Source organism: Nomascus leucogenys, chromosome 14 (assembly GCF_006542625.1).
Source record: "Nomascus leucogenys isolate Asia chromosome 14, Asia_NLE_v1, whole genome shotgun sequence".
Lineage (NCBI taxonomy): Eukaryota > Metazoa > Chordata > Mammalia > Primates > Hylobatidae > Nomascus > Nomascus leucogenys.
The window spans coordinates 653,231-679,463 of record NC_044394.1 but is presented as its reverse complement, the minus strand read 5'-3'; the positions used below and the strand labels follow the sequence as shown (position 1 = coordinate 679,463).

At 42.1% G+C, this 26,233-nt stretch overlaps 1 protein-coding gene across 17 annotated transcripts in view; it reads left to right on the top strand.

Moving 5' to 3' along the window:
- Positions 1-18,962, top strand: part of SPAG9 (sperm associated antigen 9) — a 158,727-nt gene extending 139,765 nt beyond the window's left edge. For 9 of the 17 annotated variants that reach the window (XM_030828568.1, XM_030828566.1, XM_030828564.1 and 6 more), the window contains 6 exons: positions 1,253-1,424; positions 3,956-4,069; positions 5,277-5,315; positions 6,224-6,400; positions 10,285-10,434; positions 14,741-15,506. In XM_030828568.1, coding sequence (XP_030684428.1) covers positions 1,253-1,424; positions 3,956-4,069; positions 5,277-5,315; positions 6,224-6,400; positions 10,285-10,434; positions 14,741-14,856 — 768 coding nt within the window. In that variant the 3' untranslated portion in view covers positions 14,857-15,506. Of the gene's footprint in view, positions 1-1,252; positions 1,425-3,955; positions 4,070-5,276; positions 5,316-6,223; positions 6,401-10,284; positions 10,435-14,740 lie in introns of all 17 variants that reach the window. The other 8 variants (XM_030828565.1, XM_030828577.1, XM_030828575.1 and 5 more) reach the window with 4 other exon arrangements.
- The last annotated feature ends 7,271 nt before the right edge of the window (positions 18,963-26,233 follow it).

The following is a 26,233-nucleotide window of genomic DNA, read 5'->3' as shown; positions in this document are numbered from 1 at the left end:
AAACACTTTCAGATTTTAAAGCATTTCAGATTTCAGATTTTTGGATTGGGAATGCTCAGCCTGTACCTCACACACATATACAGCAGTGTGGGTTCCTTTTAGTTTAATTATATTTTGGTATTTTTGTTTGTTTGTTTTGAGACAAGGTCTCACTCTGTCACCCAGGATAGAGTGCAGGGGCGCAATCATAGCTCACTGCAGCCTCAAACTCCTAGGCTCTAGCAAGCCTCCTGCCTCAGCCTCCCAAGTAGCTGAGATCACAGGCACACACCATTATACCTGGCTGATTTTTCTTTAATTTATTTGTAGAGACGAGGTCTTGCTATGTTGCCCAGACTGGCCTCAAACTCCTGGGCTCAAGTAGTCCTCCCACCTCAGCCTCCAAAGTAGCTGGGAATATAGGCATGCACCACTATTCCCAGCTGATTTTTGTATTTATAGTAGAGTTGGGGTGTCACCATGTTTCCCAGGCTGATCTCAAACTCCTGTGCTCAAGAGATCCTCCCACCTCGGCCTCCCAAAGTGCTGGGATTACAGGTGTGAGCCACCAGCGCCCAGCCTGATTAATTATAATTGTGATCTTATTTCAACACAGTGGCTCTACAACAACACAAAATCCGGAGATAAAAATCTTTTAGGCCAGGTGCAGTGGCTCATGCTTGTAATCCCAACACTTTGGAAGGCCGAGGCAGGCAGATCACTTGAGGTCAGGAGTTTGAGACCAGCCTGGCCAACATGATGAAAGCCTGTCTCTACTAAAAATACAAAAATTAGCCCGGTGTGGTGGTGTGCGCCTGTAATCCCGCTACTCAGGAGGCTGAGGAAGGAGAATCGCCTGAACCCAGGAAGGGGAGGTTGCAGTGAGCCGAGATTGCGCCATTGCACTCCAGCCTGGGCGACAAGAGTAAAGACTCTGTCTCAAAAAAAAAAAAAAAAATTCTTTCTGTTGAACACTGTTACATAGTGTGGATGTGCTAGTATTGCTGTTATAAGGTGATATCCTATATAGTGCTCAAGTCCAATATCCTGTTCTTAGTTCGTTATTTTTTGCATTCTAGGATGAAAACAATTGTGTATGTAAGAGTAATCACGTGTTTCAGATTTTATATATATGTAAAATGTGTTTCAGATTTTAATATATAATATTTGGGCTTCTCTTTTAATAGTCTGCTAACTTGTGCAAATTAGCACAGTTTTAAATATGAAATTCTATGTAGCAAAAGTAACTTTGTGATTGGACAATCTCTCCTAGAAATCTTTTGATGCACATCCCAGGAAGGAGAGCCAAGTGCGACAGCTTGCATGGGTGGGGGATGGCGTGTGGGTCTCCATTCGCTTGGATTCTACGCTCCGTCTCTATCATGCACACACTTATCAACATCTACAGGATGTGGACATTGAGCCTTATGTAAGCAAAATGTTAGGTAAGCTTCCAACGCGTTTTATCTTTGCCAATCAAAGAGGGTGTTTTATCTATCTAGTTCTTTGTTGAAATGGGGTCTTGCTTTATTGCCCAGGATGGAGTGCAGTGGCTATGCACAGGTGCAGTCATAGCGCACTATAGCCTTGAACTCCTGGGCTCAAGTGATCCTCTCACCTCAGCCTCTGGAGTAGCTGGGACTGTAGGTAGGCACATGCCACCTCACCCAGTCCTTGTTTTTATTTTTAAATAGTCTAAAATGCTGGGTAGAACCAATGAATTAAGTTACCTCAGGAGTAGTGAACTTTTATCACTGAAAGTGTCAGACAGATGTTTCAATCTACCTTGTTCTTTTTTTTTTTCTTTTTTTCAAGACAGAGTCTCACTCTGTCTCCTAGCCCAGAGTGCAGTGGCACCATCACGGCTCACTGCAGCTTTGACTTCCTGGACTCAAGTGATCCTCCCACCTTAGCCTCCCCAGTAGCTGGACAGGCCTGCACCATCATGCTTGGCTACTTTTTTTTTTTTTCCTGTAGAAATGGGGTTTCGCTATGTTGCCCAGGCTGGCCTTAAACTCCTGGGCTCAAGTGATTGGCCCACCTCAGCCTCCCAAAGTGCTGGCGTTACAGGCATGAGCCAATGCACCTGGCCTCTTATTGTTCTTGATGGAAAGTTGGGATCATTTTGGACTCCTCTTCTCTTATTTCCCACATCTAATCTGTCACCGGGAACTGTCAAGTCTGCCTCTAAAACTGTATTAAATCAGTTACTTCTTTATCTCTACCACTATCCTTTTACCCCCCAGTTCTCCTACCTGGGCTCCCTATTGCCACTCCAGTCTGTTCTCTGCCTAGTAACCAAGGTGCAGATATTACCTTGACACACCTCCACTGTTGCCTTTAGGTGAAGTGACATGACCAGGAGACCTTACGTGTTCTCAAACACTCTCCTTGCTCGTACCGACCCACAGCTCAGCAGGCTCCTTCCCATTTCAGGGTCCTCACGTGTGCTGCTGTTATCATCTACCTGGGAAGCTCTTCTTGGTCCCTTTTTACTTACTCAGCTTTCAGGTCATAGCCTGCCTGTCATAATCAGGAGAGACCTTCATTTAGGTCCTGTCATACTTTTTCTTCATGGGCTTGTCGTTATTGTGATCGCACCGGTATATTATGTGATTCTTGTTTATAATCTCTCCATTACAGACCCTAAGCCCTGTGAAGATCAGGGACCATCATTGTCTTGTTCCCTGCTCTATCTTTAGCACCTGACCTAGTGTTATAATGATTATTAGGAATGTCATAAGGGATTCCTTTCATGAAAAATGATTGAACTGGATCAGTGGTTTTCAGCCATTTAGAGTTACTGCCCTCAGAAAACCTTATTTCTAGCTATGTACCTTCTCCCTAGAATGTATACACATGCAAACACAAACTAATTTCAGGGATATACTTTGACTGGAGGTTAAAGGTTCCTAGGTTAGGCTGAATGGTAATTAAGCCTCCTTCTAACACTGTGATTCGGTGATCATGCCCTCAGTTCTTGTAAGTAGAACTTACGAGTACTAATGTTGTCTTTCTTAAATGTATTACCTGTTCAATAAATTTGTCTTTCAAGTCACTGAAAATAAGATCAGTTGTAAAAATTAACTTGAAATACAAAAATGCATTTATTCTCCCTAAATTATTTGTGTATAATACTTAAAATGTTTAAACTGCTTTAGAACCTAAGTATATAAATGAGGGGAAAAGTATAGATTTTGTTTACAAAGATTTTTATCTATGCAAAGAAAAGGGAAACCAGAACTTTTTCAGCTTATAAGATCAAAGGACACTTGATTTATCTGGGTTTGTTTGTTTTTAGAGACAAAGTCTTGGTCTGTTGCACAGGCTGGAGTGCAGTGGTGGGACCACAGTTCACAGCAGCCTCAAACTCCTGCACTCCAGTGACCCTCCCACCTCAGCCTCCCACATAGCTGGGACTACAGGCGTGTGCCACCATGCCTGGCTAATTTTTGTACTTTTTGTAGAGATGAGGTCTGTTGCCCAGGTTGGTCTCAAACTCCTGGGATCAAGCAGTCATCCCACCTTGACCTCCAAAATGCTAGGATCTACAGGAGTGAGCCACCGTGCCCTGCCAGTTTCACTGTTTTCTGTTGGGGTTCTTTGTTGTATGTGTTGGTTTGGTTTTACAGTTCCCTAAGTAAATCCTGTGTCACAGTTCCTGATGTACCCTATTTCCTGTGTACTTTTCTTCTAACTAATAATGTTATGTTACCCACTTTTAGGCTTTTCTTTTTCCATTAACCCTGAATTGTCAGATAGACAATAAACCCCAATAAGAGCTTACTTCGATGTGAACCTTCAGGAAACATCCATCTAGCTCTAGTCACCTTTCCTCTTTGTTGTATCAATCCTGCTACTGCTTCTTTCCTTTTTTTTTTTCTTTTTTTGTAATCCTGCTGCTTCTAAGGAACTTGGAATGTAACACACTGTCTGCTTTAGTTTCTCAATAAAGTATTCCCTCCTTTCTTTACAGGTACTGGAAAACTGGGCTTCTCTTTTGTGAGAATCACAGCTCTTATGGTGTCTTGTAATCGTTTGTGGGTGGGGACAGGAAATGGTGTCATTATCTCCATCCCATTGACAGAAAGTAAGTATATTTTTAGATAACTGCCATGGGACAAATAGGCGAATTATAGGAAATAATTATGTCTGAAATTCAAATCTGTGTTAGCTCAGAAAGTCAGTGATGGCAAAGATCTAGCTATTCTTACTTCACTCAATGAAACTTATAAATTCTAGGAAAATAAGTTTTCATGTATCAAGACCAATACTCATAATTAAAAGTTTTTCATTGTGAAAACGTTTTCACAGTTCAGGAATCACAGTCCTATTTCATCTTTGAAATAAAAGTTGAAGTCCATTTTTCTTAAGCCTTATTATACCATTATCCAAAAACACTACCTAGCATTCATCCTAGTTTTTCGTATCTCCTTAGCAGATAGTTTAGTATATTCCATTTGTCTTATTTGAGGTTTAAAAAAATTTGTGGAAGAAGTTTCTCAGGAGTTCAGCAAGCCTTTCCTTCTATCTTCTATTTTAAAAGAATGTGATTTATTGTTTTTATGAATAAAATATACCTTGTGTGTTTCTCATATGATGTTCCATTACATTAATCATCCATTAAGTAAATGTTTTTGTGTTGCAAAATTCATGGCAGGGAATGGTTTAAAAGCAAATACTGTAAGTCTATAAAATACATTAATGAATATACACTTCAAAATCACCCTACCTTTTTTCAGGCCAGAGGAGGGAGAAAGACTAGAAGGTATTTCAGAAGCCTTTAAAAGAAAGCAAGGTTTCAATCCCACCTGTCTTTTCTGCAGTTACTTATAAATCATATTTAGACCTCTCCTTATATCCTAAGAGATTCCAGGATCCCCTAGAGTTCATTTCAGTTATTTGTAAGAGCTTCATTTTAGCATAGTTATTGGAACAGGATTTCTTTTTTAAAACACACACACAGAGAAATAAAGGAGAAATTTTAGCATTTAAGAAATGCTACACATTGAGTTCTTAGTGTTTTGATTCAGATTCACTAAAATTGCTTTATTATTTAAAAAAAAAAAACACCACCACACATCAGATTTTCCTTTTTGAGCAGAGATTCTATAGAAGCCTTGGGAAGAACTTTATGTATTACTTGGTATTATGCCAAGTGGGATCTTGTTATTTTCGTTAGGAGCTTTGAGCACCAGGTTTACCAGATAGAAGACGCTGAGAGTGGTGGCTCACAGTAATTCTCTCCTCCCTGTCGTGCACCTCTCCATGTCCCCTTTCCTCCTTTCTCACTTTAGCCGTAATCCTCCACCAGGGACGTTTACTGGGGCTGAGGGGTAAGTGCAGATTCTGAACCAAACTCTTCTTCCTGGCTTCTAATAGCCACTGTAAGGCTGTTACCACTCCTCTAGAATACCCTCTTGAATGTTCCTAAATGTTATCCACTTGCAGTCACTGCATCGCAGCAGGTGTCTTTTTTTTTTGTTTGTTTGTTACATGGCCACCAAACTGCTCAGCAGCTTAGTCTATTTATCATCTTTTGTTGCAGCTGAACTTTCTTTCAGACTTTGTTTGCCTTCGAGTATAAACATGAAACATCTCTTAAAGCTGTCATTAATTTACATCGTTTACTCTTGTTACCGATCGTATTTCTTTCATTTACTTACTTGCCCATGGAATGGGGATGTTTTGTGAGTCTGGTCTTTTACAGTACGCAGCACACCATCAGTCTGGTATCAATAAAAGCTACTCTATTGTAGTGGCTGGATTCTTGTAAGCACAGCTTTTTACCAGCCCCCTCAAGGGAAATATTCTTACTGCGAGGGAGGAAAATCAGAAGATAAACTATAAAGAAAGACTTTATTTGCAAATATACCCATTTACTTTAAACTGTATAATGGTTAGTTTTCTAACACTGGCATTAAAAACAAAACAAGAAACAACTAAGATTCAAATTTTTTTTTTAACTAAAATTATTTTTTAAATGAATAGATGTGTTTAAAAAATAAGCTTACTTATTGCTAGACTGGCAAAATCCCCTACTCCATTTACTGAGGTACTTAAAAATAACTAGCATGCTGTATCTCTTTTTTTCCCAGCTTTGTCTTGAATTGGCATTGCCATCCTTGTTTTATCTCAACTGGCTGTAGCTTTTAGATAATATCATAAGGATTAACCAGTAACCTCTTACATTCATTACTATTTTCTAGGGGAAAATATTTGGTATTTGGTTTTTCTGTTGCAGCAAATAAAACCTCAGGTGTACCAGGAAATCGTCCTGGAAGTGTAATCCGTGTATATGGTGATGAAAACAGCGATAAAGTGACTCCAGGGACATTTATACCCTATTGTTCAATGGCACATGCACAGCTTTGCTTCCATGGGCACCGGGATGCTGTGAAATTCTTTGTGGCAGTCCCAGGTATGTTAGATTATTCTGATGAGATGTTCCATGTAATTGTCTCTCTTCTGTCATCTCTTGGTTCCACTACCTAATAGTCTAAGGCTAAGTACTCGAATTGCAGGTAATTTTAATATATGCGAAGGAAGTTCGGTAATGGAGGTGTGAGTAAGGTGCTATAGGGATACTTGAATGAAGTTATTTTGGAATATCTCTCCCACCCCCAAAGACAAATTTGTTGATTTTTCTTTAGGAGACCTGCTTACTTTTGAAAAGCAGTAGTATTATTTTATCATCGTGGATTGCCAAAAATGATCTTGACCTAATAAGAGAAATCACTAGAAAGAAGCTTCTATCATCAAGGCTGCGTGGAGGAAGAGAGAATGCACTCTGGTACCTTTAGCAGCTTAATAGTAAAAAGCAGTGGACTGGGAGGCCTGGGGGTCTGGGCCCTGTGTCTCTGCCACTAAACCTCGAGCAAGTCACTTAACCTCAGAGACTCATTTCCTCACTCCTAGGTGGATGTGATTAATATCTGCTCTGCCTACTTCATTTGTTATGAAAATGCTACTGGGAGCTATAAAGCACCACCCAGAAAAAAGGTGGAAGTGATGATGTCCAGTGAAGAATGACAAATTATCCACTGACAATACTAAAATGATGTCACTGTAAGCAGGACACATGTTTTGAATTTTTTTTTTTCCCATAAGAGGCAAGTTTAGGAGCTAGACGAAGTTCAAATCTGACTTTGCTCCACCAACTAACTGTGTGATGTAGTATATTAGTCAGGGTTCTCCAGAGAAACAGAACCAATAGGATGCATGTGTATATGCGTGTGAAGAGAGAGATACTATAAGAAATTGGGTCACACAATTGTGGGGACTGGCAGGTCTGAAATCTGCAGGGCAGGCTGGCAGGCTGGGGACCCCGGGAAGAGTGGATGTCGCAGTCCAAATCTGAAAGCAGTCTGGAGGCAACATTTCTCTTTCCTCGGGATCCCTCAGTCTTTTTCTTCTAAGGCTTTCAACTGGTCAGATGAGGCCCACCCACACTGTGGCGCATAATCTACTTTACTCAAAAAGTCTATTGTTTTAAATGTTAATCGCATCTAAAAAAGACTCACAATGATATCTAGACTGGTGTTTGACCAAATATCTGGGTATCAAGCTAACACGTCAAATTACTCATCATACTTATTTTCCCAAGGGTCTTCCAAAGATTAAATGATTATATGTACATGGGGCAAGGGCTGGCATATGGTACCCTAAGCAATTATTCAGTTATTCTTAACAACAGTGATAATGAGCTTTCTGAAACCTCATTTGTACGTTTTATATATTTGTATAGTCATTTCCTTCCTAGAAATGGGATTGCTGGTAACAGTGTTTCTCTTGCTTAAAAAAAATGAAATATCACAGAGTTCCCTTTAAATCTCCTTTGTATCCCTCTCTAATCCCATTCTCGTCTCCTTTTCCTCTCCATTGGTAACCACTATCTTGAAGTCGATGCAAATCCTCTTGCCCCTGTTTTTGTATTTTTGCTGTGTTTGAATGTATTTATAAACAATGTATGATTGTTTTGTGGTTTTGAACTTTATATGTGAAATGTTGTGTTTCATATGTATGCTTCTACAACTTGCTTCTCATTTTTTGAGATTTATCAATGTTCATACATAACAATTTAGTTTATTCATTTAACTGGTATCGTAACTGAATAAAAGTGCTACATTTTATTCATTCTTCTGTTTATGGACCTCTAGGCTTCTTCCCTTTCTTTTTTCACTATTAAAAACAATACTGAAGCAGACCTTCCTGTGTGCATGTGCAAGAATTTTCTGTTGGGTATAAATCTAAAAGTGGAATTAGCAACATGGTTGTTGTGAGGCCAGTTGGCCCTAAAGATTAAACCATTCTGGTTGGCCTTATCAGTAATACCACTGTGCTCTTGCTTCTGTGGCAGAACTAACTCGTCTACCAACAGAAGTCATTTCTGGCATGCTTGATTTCTTCCAAAGTATAATTGAGTAATGCATGAATGAATCCCTGTGGGGATACGTCAGGCTATCTTATCCACTTTCAATATACATTAATTTTGTTACAGTGTGTCACATTAATGACTGTCCAGCTAGCTCCTGGAGGCGCAGTCTGTGTAGTTTGACCAAAGAACAGCAGATTCTGATGAGGAAAAAAATATCCCACAATTAAATCTTGCTAAGACGGATGGCTTAGAGATTGTTCATTTGTTCATAGTGTGAATAATATTTAAAGGTTTCTATTATTTCACACTCAAGGATTCTACCTTAGAACTTAAGCTTTAGAACAAACAGCACATTTACTAGTAATTTTGTTTGCATAATCTAAATTAAAAATAACCTGTACTTTCCTTAAATATGAGAGGAAAGCCATAGATTTGAAATAGATTTGAATGTTAATTATGACTATGCAAACTCATAGGGCTTAAGTTGAAGACTTTTCTCAGTCTCTTACACAAATAAGCACATTCCTTTTCAAGGGAGAGACGTTTTTCCACTGTCTCTCAGATCAAAAGATTTAGACTATAATAGTTTGAAGCAGGTAGGCTGTGCATGGTGGCTCACACCTATAATTCCACAACTTGGAAGTCAAGGCAGGAGGATCACTTCAGCCCAGGAGTTTCAGACCAGCCTGGGCAAACATAGCAAGACTTCATTAAAAATTTTTAAGAGACCGGGCACAGTATCTCATGCCTGTAATCCCAGCACTTTGGGAGGCCTAGGTGGGTGGATCACAAGGTCAGGAGTTCGAGACCAGCCTGATCAACATGGTGAAACCCCATCTCTACTAAAATACAAAAATTAGCCAGGTGTGGTGGCGGCACCTGTAATCGCAACTACTCGGGAGGCTGAGGCAAGAGAATCGTTTGAACCCCAGAGGCGGGGTTGCAGTGAGCCGAGATTGCGCCATTGCACTCCAACCTGGGCAACAAGAGCGAAACTCTGCCTCAAAAATAAATAAATAAATAATTAAATAAATAAATAAATAAAGTAGTTTGGGCTGGGTGCGGTGGCTCACGCCTGTAATCCCAGCACTATGGGAGGCCGAGGCAGGCAGATCATGAGGTCAGGAGATTGAGACCATCCTGGCTAACATGGTGAAACCCTGTCTCTACTGAAAATACAAAAAGTTAGCCCGGCATGGTTGCACACTCCTGTAGTCCCAGCCACTCAGGAGGCTGAGGCAGGTGAATCGCTTGAACCCGGGAGGTGGAGGTTGCAGTGAGCCAAGATTGTGCCACTGCACTCCAGCCTGGGTGACAGAGCAAGACTCCATCTCAAAAAAAAAAAAAAAGTGGTTTGAAGCAGGCAGCTAAGACCCACCTTGCCATGCATATATCTCATATTGGATTTGGGGCCTATTCCTGCTTTGTTACAAAATTGCTTTACTTAGATTTTCAAATTGGTTTTTGTTTGTTTATTTATTTTTTAGAGACAAGGTCTTGCTCTGTTGCCTAGGCTGGAGTACAGTGGCACATCACAGCTTACTGCAACATTGAACTCCTGGGCTCAAGTGATCTTTCTGCCTCAGCCTCCCAAGAAGCCAGGACTACAGGCGTACACCACCATTCCTGGCTAACTTTTTTTGTACAGATGAGGCCTTACTATATTTGCCAGGCTGGTCCCAATCTCCTGGCCTCAAGTGATTCTCCCACTTCGGCCTCTCAAAGGCGTGAGCCACCATGCCTGGCCTCAAATCGGGTTCTTAAAACCTTCATGTAAATGTTTTCTGATCATGCAGAGCCTTCTAGCTTCCCCAGTATTTGGTTATTAGAATATATTTACCTTTTTGTTTAAAAATATTTAAAAAAAAAAAAAAGACAGCCTCCCTTCTGTGATAAGTAGTATTCACTTTTGTTTCTGTATAAAACAGGTCAAGTCATCAGCCCACAAAGTAGCAGTAGTGGCACGGATCTGACAGGTGACAAAGCAGGGCCATCTGCACAGGAGCCTGGTAGTCAGACGCCCTTGAAGTCTATGCTTGTCATCAGTGGAGGAGAGGGCTACATCGACTTCCGAATGGGTATGTCATTGGTTCTGGGTGCTCAGTTTGCACTGTGTGCTATGACTTGGGCTTTCTCCCAAAGTAAGTAAGAAACCACTCTGATAATGATTTATAAGAGGTTCTCTTTGAGCTCTTTACATACGAAAGGATTTTGTGGGTTTTTGTTTTTTTGGTTTTTTTCTTTTTGGTATTTCTTTTTTTTTTTTTTTGAGATGAAGTCTCACTCTGTCACCCAGGCTGGAGTGCAGTGGCATGATCTCAGCTCACTGCAGTCTCTGCCTCCAGGTTCAAGTGATTCTCCTGCCTCAGCCTCCCAGGTAGCTGGAATTACAGACATGCACCACCACACCTGGCTAGTTTTTGTATTTTTAGTAGAGACAAGGTTTCACCATGTTGGCCAGGCTGTTCTCAAACTCCTGACCTCAAGTGATCCGTGTGCCTCGGCCTCCCAGCTGGGACTACAAGCCCGAGCCACTGCTATTTCTTTTCATACCAAAATGTATTTGTTTGAAAGGAGCATTAGAAATAGCAGAATGTGGTCAATGTGAAGTTTTATGTGAAAAGCATAAGATTTAAGGTCAGAAGGCCTTGGACAAGTCATTCAACCTCTTAGAGCCTCAGTTTTCTAACTGGCAAAATGGAGAAATAAAAATATTTCTTAAACAACTTCATTTGTTCATTTTCTCACCTAACAAACATTAATTGAGCACCTACTGTGTACCTGTCATTCTTAAACTGGAGATGCAGAAACAAATCAGACAAAGCCTTCGTCTAATAGATTATAGAACAGTGCAGAGATAGAGACATGTTAATAAATTAAAATGTTACTGATGCTCTGGTGGTGAGTAGTCAGTTCTTTCCAAGGGTAGGGAGAGAAGGAAGTCAAGAAGTGATGCTTGAGGTGACTCAGCACTGCATAGTCTTAGTGTAAAGGGTCAGGTTAGGGAATGGGGTGGGGAGGACCAGGGATTGGCACTCCGAGGTCAGAGGATAGCTTGGCCAAAGGTTTAGAGATATGAAACCATCTTAATGGAAGAAAAGCTATTTTAAAATGACAAGAGTGTGGAGTAGAAGAAAGTATGAATTTCTTGTCAAAAGGGAGGGAGGGACTGGAGTATGGGAGGCCTTTACATACCAGATTAAGAAGATTGTACTTTATCTTTCAAGCAAAAGAGAACTACAGGAGCAATGTGATTAGAGTTGTGTGAAGGATGGACTGGAGGTTCAAGACTAGACCTAGGGAAATGAGTTGGGAACAAGTGAATGCCCAAGAAAGGTAGTAACAGTGGAACAGATAAGAAGCATGATGAGAATGTGGGGAAGGAGGGAGTGGGCCATAGAGCTCAGGACTGTCAACAGGAGAAGCAGGTCTGGAGGGAGGGAAAGAGGAGTCCAGTGCTGATCTTGTTGATCTTGAAGAGCATAGTGGTGATTTAGGTGGGAAATTTCCACTGGGCTTCTGAATATACAGGTCCTCTATCTTAGGAGGGAGGGATTTGGGGGCTGTCAGCATGGAGTGGTATTAAAAGCTATGAGGGTTGGTGAGTTCACCCAAGGAGCTAAAAAGAAAAGGTTCCAGTGGCTAAACCCCGTCTCTAATAAAAATACAAAAATTAGCTGAGCGTGATGCTGTGTACCTGTAATCCCAGCTATTCAGGAGGCTGAGGCAGGAGAATCGCTTGAACCCGGGAGGTGGAGGTTGCAGTGAGCCGAGATCACACCACTGCACTCCAGCCTGGGCGACAGAGTGAGACTCCATCTCAAAAAAAGAAAAGAAAGAAAAAGGAAAGGTTCCAGGATAGAACCCTGAATTCATACTCCATTTAAAGATCATTAGAGCTTATGGAGGGATCTGAGAAGGAATGGCCAGAGAGGTACAAAGAAAACATGGAGAACTGATGCTCGTGAAAGAGTAGTGCTTTGTAAATTGTAAGACACTGTACAAATATAAGTTTATCTATTTGCTATAATTTTTCTTTTTTGAGACAAGTCTCACACTCTGTCACTTAGGCTGGAGTGCAGTGGCACAATCTTGGCTCACTGCAACCTCCACCTCCCAGGTTCAAGCGATTCTCATGCCTCAGCCTCCCGAATAGCTGGGATTTCAGGCATGTGCCACCACACCTCGTTAATTTTTGTATTTTTAGTAGAGATGGGATTTCACCATGTTGGCCAGGCTGGTCTTGAACTCCTGGCCTCAAACAGTCCACCTGCCTCAGCCTCCCAAAGTGCTGGGATTACAGGCGTGAGGCACCACACCCAGCTTATTTGCTATAAATAAATTGATCCCTTGGACTCGCCTAAAATCTCAGTGCTTTAAAAAGTTCCCAGACATAAGGCACTAGGTAGTTTGAGAGAATGTAATAATGTAGATCAGTAACAAATACTTTAGATATGAAATCTGTAAAGGAATAAAAAAAGTTAGGGTCATTTAAATGACAATGTGACAAATGTGATTAGTGTCACCAATATCTGATGCAAAAAGTTTGTTGACACTTGTAAGAGGGGAAGGCTGTTAGTGTTAACTTTAGAAATTGATTCCAGGGATGTCAGCAGGAATGGAGTCATTTCAAAGTGTTTTGAATAATTGACTATTGTTGAATTCCCTTTTATGAGAGGAATTGTTAGGGACTCCACTTGGCTGGGGTGATTTTTGTAACTTTGTCTTGGAGTGCAGTATGACAGTTGGAACCGTACTGAGGAGTTTGTTAATAAAATCTCTATGTGGTTTTTCCATTTCCACTAAAAATTCCTTCCATTGTGGATCCTGAAAATAGAACAAAAATTGCTTAACCAGGTTTGGCAGCATCTCTAGTTATTTCCAGCCTGAAAAACAGACTTGTCTTTAGCATAGGCTAATTTTAATAGTGAATATACTGTTGTAAAAAATCGAATTTGATCTTTTTTGGGGGTCCATTTCCTTTTTCATTTCCTGTAATATTTTAACAGTGAGAAATTGATTCTAACAGTCCCATATTTTTAATGATTTAAATTTAAAACTTAGGCTGTAGAGACCCTAGCAGACAGGATAATTTTCTTACAGGTAAAATCTTCAAAACAACTCAGAAAAGAAATGCCGACGGCCTTTTGTTTCAGCCAGTTAATTTTTTTCATTGAAATTTTTTAAAATTTAAGAGCCAAACTTATTTTTTTTACCTTCTAACCACCTGGTTATGTTTCAGTTCAGAGATGGGAGGCTGAACTGAGTGTTCTCTCTCTAGTTTGATATTGCTGTGAAAAGGCCATTACAGGGCTGGGTAAGGGAAAGTTGGGCCTGCAGAGAAAAATGCAGATGTTTAGGGTTTTTTCTCTTCTGTTGTTTCTAGTCAACAGTATCGATATTTTCTTTTGTCCAGCTGAAATTCACATGGGGCACATTACAAAATTCTGTTAGATCAGTGGAATATATCTTTAGGTCCTGTGGTGTATATGTTTTTAGGATTCTGCTGAAGAATCCACCCCACTAGACAACTTTTCACTGGGTTGTGCCAAAATAACCCTGCTCTGTGACAACAAATACAACTGATGCAAGCTTGTATCGAGAAGTATGGTATGCCCTGCACTGGGTCTTGTGGAGAGGAGTGTGGTGTACCCCAGACTGGGCCTGGGAAGCCAGTGTCTGATCAGGACACCATGGATCACATTCACTCAGCCGCGATGCAGAAGAACCCGTATCTTGGCTGCTACCCCAACCTCTTTGTTTCTTCTTTTCCATCATACACTGTTAATTCGTAACCTATCCTAAACTTGAAAATCATTGGAAGAAAAACCCAGTAGCTGGTGAATCTGCCATCTGCAGTGCTGCAGGCTAATTATTTTAATTTCCATATGATTGTGTCAAGTATTTTCTATTGGAGAACGTTACACCTGTCATTGATAATAAGTGTGAGTTATTTGGATTTAGTTAGTTTGCTCTGTACCTGTGCTCACGCATTTTATAACACTATTCTCAGTTCTTAATTTGAAATAAGTGAGAGTAGACTCTTCATTTTGTATGAACACAGAATGGCCTTCTTAGCTTCCCGTGTCTGGTACCATCAGTATGCAGACATATTGGGATGGCTTTTCAACGTAGTATAGTGAACTTGATTTTATAAATACAGTCTGAAAAATGAATTAACCTTTTCTGAAGTCAAGCAGTGGCTTGGGTGAATATGGGTGAGGATTCTGACTCATAGTATTTCTTTTACTGTTTACTCTCCAGTGAAAGTCAGACAAGTTTTGGGTATCTTGTTCATGGACTAACCACAAGCATTACATCTGACTCACGTAGTTCTATATTTTCTGTGCTCAGCCTAACTTGAGTCTTCTTATCATTCACTAGGTGATGAAGGTGGAGAATCAGAACTTCTTGGAGAGGATCTTCCACTTGAACCTTCTGTCACCAAAGCAGAAAGGAGTCACTTGATAGTGTGGCAAGTGATGTATGGCAGTGAGTGAGCCCATAGGAAACAGGTGGAGATGGGGAAGCCATCTCTTCTGCATGGTTTATTTTCCCTCTATCCTTTTATTTAATGCTCTTTTGTGAGATAAGTTTCGCCACATAATGTGTGAGCATTTTTTCCTGTTAACTTTATATTACAAAATCCGTTCTACCATAACAATACAGAGGAACTAGCTGTTTTACTGCACCAGTGTTATAGGTAAATTCAGTATATTATGAACAAATCAAAGAATGTTTACTTCCTGCAAACTGGTGAGTTATAGAAAGCAATCCAGATGTGGTTTACTCTGCCACAGTCTAATGTCATTCACTTCATTTGATGGGGTCACTTGTTAGCTGTCACTAATAATGGAATTAACGGGAAACACTTGATAAATGAAACTGTACCATTAAATACAATAGCCGAGTTTTCCCCAGTGTATTGTAAAATTGACACACACTAATATAAGATGGATTATCAGGATGTATCTAAATGTCCCGAGAGGGTTAAAAGCTAACTGTAAATTACTTTAACTTTCACTTTCAAATCTGACAAATCTTGTTTATATGGTATATAAAACTTTGTTTTCATCAGATTTGGGGGGGGTTTTATATTAAAGAAATTAAGACTACACTATTTAAATAAACGTTTCCTGTTTCTGACTTATTAGAGCTCTAAAGTTTATGAGGCCTACTTCTCTGAATATTCTGATGGGTTTTTTTTGAGACCAGTCTCATTTTCATACTGACATGTCTGAAAGATTTATTATTTATAAAGCTTAGAACATACTCTGGGAAGCTTAGAAGATACTTCAGCACTGGGAGGATTTTTTAAAGGAAATGTGTTTTGTATTTCTTGTACCAGAGAATGGTGATGTTGATTGAGTGTTTTCCATGTAAAAAATGTACTTGTTTGCCAGATGTTCCTAGATTGCTCTTAACCTGTTAATACAAGTAAAACTGTAGTGGGGGTGGAGTCTGGCCTAAGTGCAGAATGAGGGATTTAATTAGAAAAGTTATTTTCTTTTGTTCCGTATCAAACTGCAGAACAGCTATATACTTGGTATTTTGTACGTGAATAACATTTTAGCTTTTGTGCCCTTTTGAGCTTGAAGGGTTATGCTCAAAGGGAAAAACTATGAAAGGGAAGAAGACAAAGCTAAGATACCATAAAGTAAAGGTTGACATTACGTATTTTCATTCACAATGCCCATTAAAAAAAAAAAAAAAAATAGGTTGGGCATGGTGGCTCACGCCTGTAATCCCAACACTTCAGGAGGCTGAGGCAGGTGGATTGCTTGAGCCCAGGAGTTCAAGACCAGCCTGGGCAACATGGTGAAACCCTGTCTCTACCAAAAAAAAAAAAACCCAAAATAAATTAGCTGGGTGTGGTGGCACATGCCTATAGTCCCAGCTACTTGGGAGGCTGAGGTGGGAGGATGACCTGGGCCCAGGAGTTGGAGATTGCAGTGAGCCTTGATAGCACCACTGCACTCCAGTCTGGGTGACGGAGCAAGACCCTGTCTCAAAACAGAAAAACAAGCAAAAAATAGATTAAAGTCTGGATTTCACTGATTTTCTTGCTTAGTAAGTTTTTTAAAACCACGATGCTGCAATTTTTTCCCTCTCAAGCTTCTTGAAAATGTGTGATTTACCCTTTTTTTATCTATTACTCTAGACAAAGCTAAATATGATTTTTTTTTTTTTTTTTTTTTGAGACGGAGTCTGGCTCTATTGCCCAGGCTGGAATGCAGTGGCACGATCTCAGCTCGCTGCAACCTCCACCTCCCAGGTTCAAGTAGTTCTCCTGCCTCACCCTCCCAAGTAGCTGGGATTACAGGTGTGTGCCACCCTGCCCAGCTAATTTTTGTATTTTTAGTAGAGACAGGGTTTCACCACATTGGCCAGGCTGGTCTCAAACTCCTGACCTCAGATGATCCACCGGCCTTGGCCTCCCAAAGTGCTTGAATTACAGGCGTGAGCCCCCGCGCTGGGCCGAAGCAAAGCTAAATGTAATTTTATGTACTGTTTTAACAGTATAAACCTATGGGATAAAGGCCCCCAATCATCAGAAGGACTACTGAAAAGAGAAGAAAGCAAACGTAGATGTCAAATTGTCTAAGCATTCTTAAGTACCACTGATTTTTTTTTTCTGGACTATTATACAAAGATGTCTGTAAAAATTATACCAGTGGCTTTTATGCATATACGTGATTAGGCTAGATTGTGAAGTATATGGGATTTCATGAGCCAGAGGAGGCATTTGGATCCATTGGGCCACATGTGACTATAAGCACATTGTGTACACAATAAAATTGTAGCCACTCACGTAAAACTGTTTTGGTAAAAGCTGCATTAAAAGAATTTTTTGCTTGGGCTACTTAGTCACTTTTTTGCAGGGCACCAAAACGTAGGCTACTTTTCCATAGCTTGTTTGCTATATTTTTATTTCATCTTAAATCTGAGCCATTTTTGGCAATATCTTTTAAAAAATCATTATTAAACATTTATTGGAAATGTTGTATAGATTCACAAGAAAGAGACACCAAAGTGTTTGGGAGTTTTAATCCCAAGAAGTAAACATCCCAGAGTCAGATCCCATTTGCTGTTGTTCAGCCATGTTTGTATGACTGAATGTAATTTAGGAAATCAGGAGTTAAAGATGAAAAATACAAACATGTAAAATGATTGTAATTGCTTTTTTTTGAACTTACTGGCTTTAACTTAAGTAATATAGGTGTGTAGTTGTTTTATCTAAAGATGTCAGATTATCTGTGGCCCTGTTAATTAACTGCAGGGACCAGAGAGAAGACAAAAATGCCTGTATAATTTGCTTTAAAGGCTTGTCCTTATGTTTGTAATTTCAGTTAAATATTTTCTACAGATTGCTTCACTTCCCCTTTCCCCCAATAACAAGTTCATATTCTTGTAATGTTTACTTTGGTCAACGTGGTAACTTTTGGAAGAAAATGCCAAAATGTAAGCTTCTCACAAGCAGCAAAGGAATGTAACTGCCTGTAGCTACCACATCAAGGGAGAGAAGAGGCTTGTGTACTTTGGGTTGATCTCACCGTACAAAAGAAGTGAACCCCTATTGGAAGAAATAAGGGATACTTGAAGGTTTCTGCTGTTTTTGCACTTGGGTCATGTGCAAGGTTGAACCATATGAAATTGCCAATGTTCAACCATTGCTGATCTGCAAAAGTGACAATGTCATATGCCTCAACCTAATACTTACTCTTAAATGCAGGTTAAAATCTCTGTGAGGCAAAGGGATAATATTCTCTAGGAACTCACTTTTGAGAGTATTTTTCTCTAACCCATGTGGATCTAAATTTTAAAAATAGGAATGAATCTCTTAATTGCAGCTTGTGGAGAGTGTAAAACATTTTGAGCACAATATGCAGCACATAACTTTTCAGACTGTGTTTGCATAGAAAAGGTTAAAATCAATTCTTTCAGTTACTGTATTGTTCATTTCTTGTAAAGGTCTTCCTACATTTGAGACTAGACCCTTTAACATAGGCTGCCTTAGTAACAAAATAAAACAGATGTCTCATAATATTAACTGTCCTAAAGAACATGTGTCTTGCAAATGCCATGGAACTGAATATTTATTTCCTTGTGAGTATTATGACCGTTACCAAAGGACTCAACCAGATTTAGGGCTCTTCTTAATTGATCATGTTCAGAAAGGGACTCATTTGGTCCCGCTTTGTAACATGGGAAAAGTAGAAGAGAAAATTAAATGTGGAAATCATAAATGCTTTTCTAACAGGGTTATGCTATTCTGTAACACTAAATGTCTGTCTTTTCTCTTAAAAGATTAAGTTTTATTAATTTTGTCATACATTTCTCTATTGAATATATCTTAACCATTTTATGTTCCAAATTCATTTTTTGTCCAAGACATTCTATCAGAATTTTACTTGCCTCTATAATCTGAAAAATGGGTTCTAGAATGTCCCACTTGCTGTCTCTTAGAGGCTGAGCTTCATTTCTATGAGCAAAGAGCTCATTTAGCAATGTAGTTATTTCAGTATTTATTTCTATTATGGAATCCCTGGGGTTCGGAATGTAACTTTGTACATGAAATATATATAAATATGTATATGAACATGTATGAGGTCTAGTGTGTTTTGTTTTGTTTTTACCTTTCCTAGGGATCTGAACTTGGTTTTTATTTGCAAGTCCAATAATCTTCCCTATCACACATGTCATTCCTGAGGGTGAGGACTGTTGCCATTTGGCACCAGCTAAAGGTGAGCAGTGGGGAACACTCATGCTGGTCAGCTTGGCTCACGTGTTCAGGTGAGATACGAGAATAGACAAGAGGGCTTAGGAGAAATGTGGGATCCCTGAGTAACAGCCCACACGTGATACCAAGGCATACTATTTGCCAAATTATTCAATAATAAGAGGCAGGTTGTAATGTAATTTTAACACAGTGTGCTTATTTGTGATCCATTTGCTTGGGCAAGACTTGGGAAGGAAGAATGATTATAAAACTGATCATGTGGCAGCACAATGTGACTCCAGATTCAGTGCAGTGAGATTTAGTCTCATCCAGTGTGTTTTGTTTGTGCCTTCAAGAAACGTGGGGTTTTAACGTGATAGTAAAAGTTGCCCCAGTTGGCATGTTAATAGGACCGTTCAGCAGATGAAGGCATAGTCATCTGTTCAGTGAGGTTGGCTGCCCTAGAATACAATGACTAGGCCGGCTCATTCCTAGTCTTTATAGGACCTTACCCTGCCTGCCCCTAGTCCCTGGGGAACAGGGCAGGAGCACCCGCCTCATCACTGGAACGGTAGAGTCTGCAGTGTCCCCCTTGTGGAAGAACTATCTTTCAGACTAGTGGAGAGAGACTGCTTCAGCCCCCAGGCTCTTCCTTAACCAGCCCCCGATCCCTCAGACTCAGTGTAGGCATGAAAGCCTGGAGATCACAAGGGGCCTGGACTTAATCTTCAGCAGCAGCCAATTTATTAGGAAAGGTTTTATAGTTAGGGGACTTCTCAGAATGCCTTAAATATTGAGTAATTGATACAATTTTGCTTTAAACTCGTTTTCTTTAGAAAGACGTAGTGGTGTGGTGTGAAAGAAGGCTGTATAACCCTGGCTGTGACCCTAGTAAATCACTTTAACGTAGTATCCCGGAGTCCCTCACACAGGGCTGTGGAATCGGACCTTCCTGTGGGGTCCGGGCCCAGGCGTCTGTAAAGAGTAGTAGGTAAGTGTGATATGTAGCAGAGGTTGAAGCATGCAACTCTAATGCATTTGGACCTTTGTTTTCTCATGTGTTAAAATGCAGGGTGGTTTAGTCAGGTAATCCAAAAAAATCCTAGCTCTTACCCTCCCTGGTTCTGTGGCCCTGGCTCTGATTGCCTGGTTGTTGTCTATACAGGTAAGGACCACTCCTGCTTGCGAGTCCATGGTCGCCCAGTCCCTCATGAGGCCCAGATAGCCGGTGGGTAGGATTGGATTAATGAGAATTTCCAATTTATCAGAATGACACTGTACAAAAGAAGCCAGATAGTTTAGCTCCTTGCTTTTAACCACAGAACATTCACTCCCACCCACAGACATAAAGGAGTTACGGAGCTGGGTGCAGTGGCTCACACCCGTTATTTCAGCACTTTGGGAGGCTGAAGCAGGCAGATCACTTGAGGCCGGGAGTTCGAGACCAGCCTGGGCAACATGGTGAGACCCCATCTCTACAAAAAATTTTAAAAATTAGCTGAGTATGGTGGTGTGGACTTGTAGTCCCAGCTACTTGGGAGGCTGAGGTGGGAGGATCACCTGAGCCCTGAGGAGGTTGAGCCTGTCTCCAAAACAAAACAAAAAGTTATAATTTGATTTGAAGTACCAAAGGAGAAGTGGACCAAATAAGCCCTGGCTCCATGGGGACAGTGACTTCACTTAGAAGCTGCAGTTCTCAGCTAAGCTGGGAGAGAGAGGCATGTCCAGAATCACCCCTGGAGCTATTCACAGAATAAACGTTTTTTTCTTTTTCTCTCCTCTCAAGAATATCAGACTCTATTGGGGAATGTGGGGAAACAATTACCAGGTGATTCTGATCCTCCCATTGGGAACATCTGCCCAAGAGGAACTCAGGCTGGGCACGGTGGCTCACACCTATCATTCCAGTGCTTTGGGAAGGGAGATGGGAAGTTAATTGCTACATTAAAAGCTTAAAGGAAATATTTTATTTCCCGTTAGTCTGTATTCACGTGTCAGGGCTATTTCCTGATTTTTTTTTTTTTTTCTAGAAAAAGCCATAACCATTTAGTTGTTATCATGCCTAGCTTGCATTTGCATAACATCTGATAGTTTTTTCTGAAGTATTTAGCCCATAAATTCACAGTTGATCTTCATGGAAACCCCCTTTTTAGAATGTTACGGCTTTCAATTGATCCAGAGGCCTAACCACAGGTGTGGCCTTGCCCATTGGCAAGGTCCGACTGAGACAAGTAAAGGCTCAGGTGCCACGGTGGGTGGCACAACAACAACTGAACACTGGAGGCCACTGCAGGTGTGTTGGGGCAAGTCCCACATCTCAAATCAGGAGACTTGGGTTTGAATCCTGGGTCTCCTGTTTCCCAGTTTTGTGACCCTTCACTCACAGTTTCCTTACTGTCAGAAGAGTAACACCCCCAAGGGTTCTTGCCACCTGGCCCTGCCAGGCACTCAGTAGCAGACTTGAGGTTCCTAGATGCCAGGTGTCTGAAGATGACTATGACACTCTCAAGGAGATTGGGCTAGTCAAGGAAAGCAGATGTGGAAACGGTGACATGATCAAGTGTTGTGGCTGCATATTAGAAGCAGTAGTTGAACAAATGATGTAGGTATGGCATCTACTTTGTAATTTGGTAAAAAGAAAAACTGCCCGCAAGTCCTGTTGAATGCAGAATATTCTTTATTCTATTTACCAGTGTTCCAGGCCATGTCTGTCCTAACAGAACTGTGTTAGGAAGCAGGGGTCACTTGGGCTTATTGGACCTTTTGGGGAATACTGTTCTCTGTTGTCCCACCCCCCCCCCATTTTAAGGAAAAGGAGTATTCTGTGAAAATTAAAGACAAGATAATTCATACTCTCTTTTACATCTAAGAGTTAATTTCATTCCTATGCAGGCACATTGAGGGGCATATTGAAGCATGAAAGAGTGGTAAATTTCGCATTTTCAGATGTCATCAAAACATTTATTCAGTATCTGTTGCTCATAATGCTTTATGACAATAATTAAACTCACAGTCACTGCATATAAGTGGGTAGAGCAGATAAAAAGGACCAAATAAGATATTAGCATCATCAGATGTACAATGATGTGGAACAGTGACAAGGATGGTCGTATGCTTTTCTACATGATTAAAAAGCTCAGCATCTCTCCTTCTAAGCAAGAATGCAAAATTCTGGCTCATATATCACACCAGAGGGGTCTTTGGGAGAAAGGGCTGTCACCTTGGGATTCCTGAAACGTGGCTTTAATATGAAGTGGGATTAAGATTTTTTGCAGGACGTCTCAGGTACAGAGATACCCAAAGAGAGTGGAATGGTGTTTCAGAAACTTGAATTTCCTCATCAGTTGTATTGTCATAATGGTCTCTCATTCACAGGATTGTTGGAAAGAACCAATGAGATCACGTAAAGATGTATTACTCAACAGTTAACAGATACTTGTATCCTTCCCCCACAGAGGCCTCGATTTATTTTCCTGCTGTTCTTTCTCATCAAGCTGACTTTCCCCTGCCTTTGGCCAGCCCCAGACCAGTGACAGTGGGTTTGAGTTCCAAATCCAGGAGAGCATTTTCAGCTGTTTGCCTGTTGGTGCATTTTGGCCTGATACGCTTCTGAGCAAGCAGGCTTTTACTGTGTATGCCGTCTACATTTCTGTCTTGGAGAGTTTGCCTGGGGCTGTTCATAAGGAACTAGGAGCAGAAATCTGGCATGTGATTCTTACAGACATCTCAAACATTGATCCTTCCTAAAGGAGCCTAGCTGGAGAAGAGCAGACACTGGGCAGATGCCTCTAAGCAGGCCTTGGCTGATTTAAAGTCCCAGTCCTGGGCTTCACTCGCTTGAGGGTTTATCAGACCTTCCCACCCATATTAAAGCCATGTTTCTGGGACCCCACAGTGACAGCCGTTTCTTCCCAAAGACCCCTCTGGTGTTTTAAGATGTGAGCTGGAAGTGAGCATCTCAAAGACCAAGTCATGGTGAAAACTGTAGGTTTTGGGGCCAGGCCCGGTGGCTGGCTCATGCCTATAATCCCAGCATTTTGGGAGGCTAAGGCAGGAGGATCGCCTGAGCTCAGGAGTTGAAGACCAGCCTGGGCAACAAAGTGAGACCCCCATCTCTAAAAAAAAAAAAATTTAAAAATGTGCCGGGCATAGTGTCATGCACCTGTAGTTTCAGCTACTCAGGAGACTGAGGTGAGAGGATCGTTTGAGCCCAGGAGGTTGAGGCTGCAGTGAACCAAAATCATGCCACTGTACTCCAGCCTGGGAGACAGAGCAAAATCCCGTCTCGAACAAATAAGAAGTAAAAAGTAAGGCCAGGCATGGTGCCTCACTCCTGTAATCCCAGCACTTTGGGAGGCCAAGGCAGGAGGATTGCTTAAACCCAGGAGTTTGAGACCTGTCGGGGCAACATAGCAAAACCTATTTTAAAAAGAAGGAAAAGAACTGTAGATTCTAGTCCCTTCCTACCACTGCTCCATCAAAAGTCATTTCATCTCTCTGAGTCCTCAGTTGTAGTTGTCCTTGGGGACAAGCACGGACTTGGCTTGGATGCCCTGTAAGGCTATGGTGAAGGTGACATCCTTTGAGGGTGGGCTGTCTCTTCCAATGCAACTTGGGTTGTGTGGACCAGCAGCCTTCATGCCCAGCCAGATCCCAATATTCACAAACGTGCCCAGATCCTTAATGGAGGGAATCATGTAGACTGCACCACTTGATACAAACTGCTTTGTTTGACGCACCAGTTCGTCCCGAGGCATCGGGATGATCCCTTACACGAATGAGAGGAATGTGTCTTAATTAGGAAGAGAGACACTGTTGAGTTCTCTGGGTCCTAGACTTCCTTTGGGTCTTTTCCCTCTTGAACCTTTTGGAAGTCTCCAAAAGTCTACTTTAGGATGGCATTAGAGCCTTCGGGGAGCTTCTCCCAAGGGCCCCTTTGGCAACTAAGGTGAACGGCTGAGAGGTGAAGATGAATTAGGAGGATCCTTGGCTTTCCGCCACCACCCACTCCCAGAGCAGGAAAGGGGTTGGGGAGAGGAAAGCTACCTTGCTGGGGAGAGACCCAGCTCTGCTCCCTTTTGAACACACGGTGGCGCCATGTTAGTGTTACCCTTCCTCCCTTCCACTTGCCAGCACCCAGAGCCTACCAGCCCCTCAGCCCTCCTCTTCATCCTCACCGGGCTGGCGACCCCTGCATGACAGCAAGCCAGACCAAGGAGGGTGCTGCACTACGGAGGGTCAAGTTGTAGAGCTGAGGGAAGCAGTTCACTTCACTAATAATCAATCTGAGACCGAGAGTGGCAGCAGAGGTTGGACTAGAATCTTGACTTCATTCTGTGCATTTTCCACTGGCTGCTCCAGATTCTCATAGCCCTGGGTTCTTCTCAACCCCTTTCCTTTGCCAGGAGCAGGGAAAACAGCTTCTCTCAGCCCCCACCATGCAGCCCATAGCCCAGGGACCCAAGGACCTAAAGCCTGGGACCGTTGCTGAGGTGAACAGGGTTGATATGGATGAGAGAAACATTGAACCAAATGAAAGAAGGGGCCGGGCATGGTGGCTCACGCCTGTAATCCCAGCACTTTGGGACTCCGAGGCAGGCAGATCACCTGAGGTCAGCAGTTCGAGACCAGCCTGGCCAACATGGTGAAACCCTGTCTCTACTAAAAATACAAAAATTAGCCGGGTGTGGTGGTGCACACCTGTAATCCCAGCTATTCTGGGAGGTTGAGGCAGGAGGATCACTTGAACCTGGAAGGCAGAGGTTGCGGTGAGCCGAGATCACATCACCACACTCCAGCCTGGGTGACAGAGCGAGACTCCATCTCAAAAAAAAAAGAAAAAAGAAAAAGTAAAAAAAGGATGAAAGAAGGGAATCTTTAAAAGCATCCACGCTATCAATTTCTAGTCTTTGAAGTTTCAGAAGAATTTCTGCGGCTGCTGCTTCTGAACAAGGCTAAAAGAAATGTCACGGAATCAGCTTAGTGAGTTGCTTCAATGGAAACTTCATCCAAGGCCGATAATAAATAGCAGTTACATAACTCAGCAGGTCACAGCACTAACTAAGCCCTTTGTAGGCCATCAATCCACATTTATTTCCTGGATTTTATAACTGCTGCTGAAAGGGAGAAAAGGAGGGGCTGAGGATTAGGGGGAGAGAATCTGTGTGCCTGGACGAAACCTCCAAGCCTATTCTCCAGCCTCCTCTCCCATGCGCCACCTCTGCAGCTAACTCTCGGGGACGTGCCGAGTTCCTGCACATCCAGACACTGCGGGCTCCATGCCGGGAAACCAGACCCCTGTCCCAGCAGCCCTGAGTAGCCGTGAGCTTTAGGCTGGTCGTCTTCTCTCTGTTCTGTTTTCTGTAAAATGACAGTTGGGCTAGATGAGTTCTAGGAGGCTTTTTCTGCCCCATGATTCTAAACATTAGGGCAGAAGAGTGGGTACCATGTTTGTTTCCCTCACTCCGACGCCCCAGTGTTAGCTGCAAGATGCTGTTGGATCCTCTTGATGGAGAAGGGGGAAGAGCATGATCCCAGCCAACTGACACATGGCACAGCGAGGGGGCAGGAGAGTCGAGGCTGCCCTGGCTGGGATGGGGAGCTGGGAGTGCACAGAGTAAAGGGCCCTTGCCGCCTCCGCCTCACTCTGTCGGGACACCCACATGAGCCAGAGCCAGCATGGACTACATGGCTTCCATGGGCACAGGGGAGTGGGCACAGGCCTGGAGGAAGGGGCGCCTAATAGTAGTGTTCACCATTCTCAAGCCTGGGGATTTTGATGCCCAGGTTCAGGGCTGTTCCAGGATGCTCAGGTGGGTATGAATGCCCAAAACTGCAGCCGACAGGTCCCAGAGCAGCTTCTGTCTCTCGCCTCCGCTGGGGTCATGGGAGACAGCTCCCCCAGCCTTCTCCACCCTTGCCCAGCCTCCTGTGCAGAGCCACAGGCAGAGCCTACCAGCTGGGAATGTCCAGTGTGAAGCCGGTTGAGTAGGGGAAGAGCCTGGGGAAGAAATTCACTGGGGAAGAGGGAGGATGTCAGAAGGTTTGTGGCATCGGGAAATGACAGGAAAGCCGGAGGGGAGTTGGAGTGGCTGGAGAGGTGAGAGTCCCTGGGCGGAGCCTCTGGTGAGCAGGAGCCTTCGGGTCCGCGGTCCCTT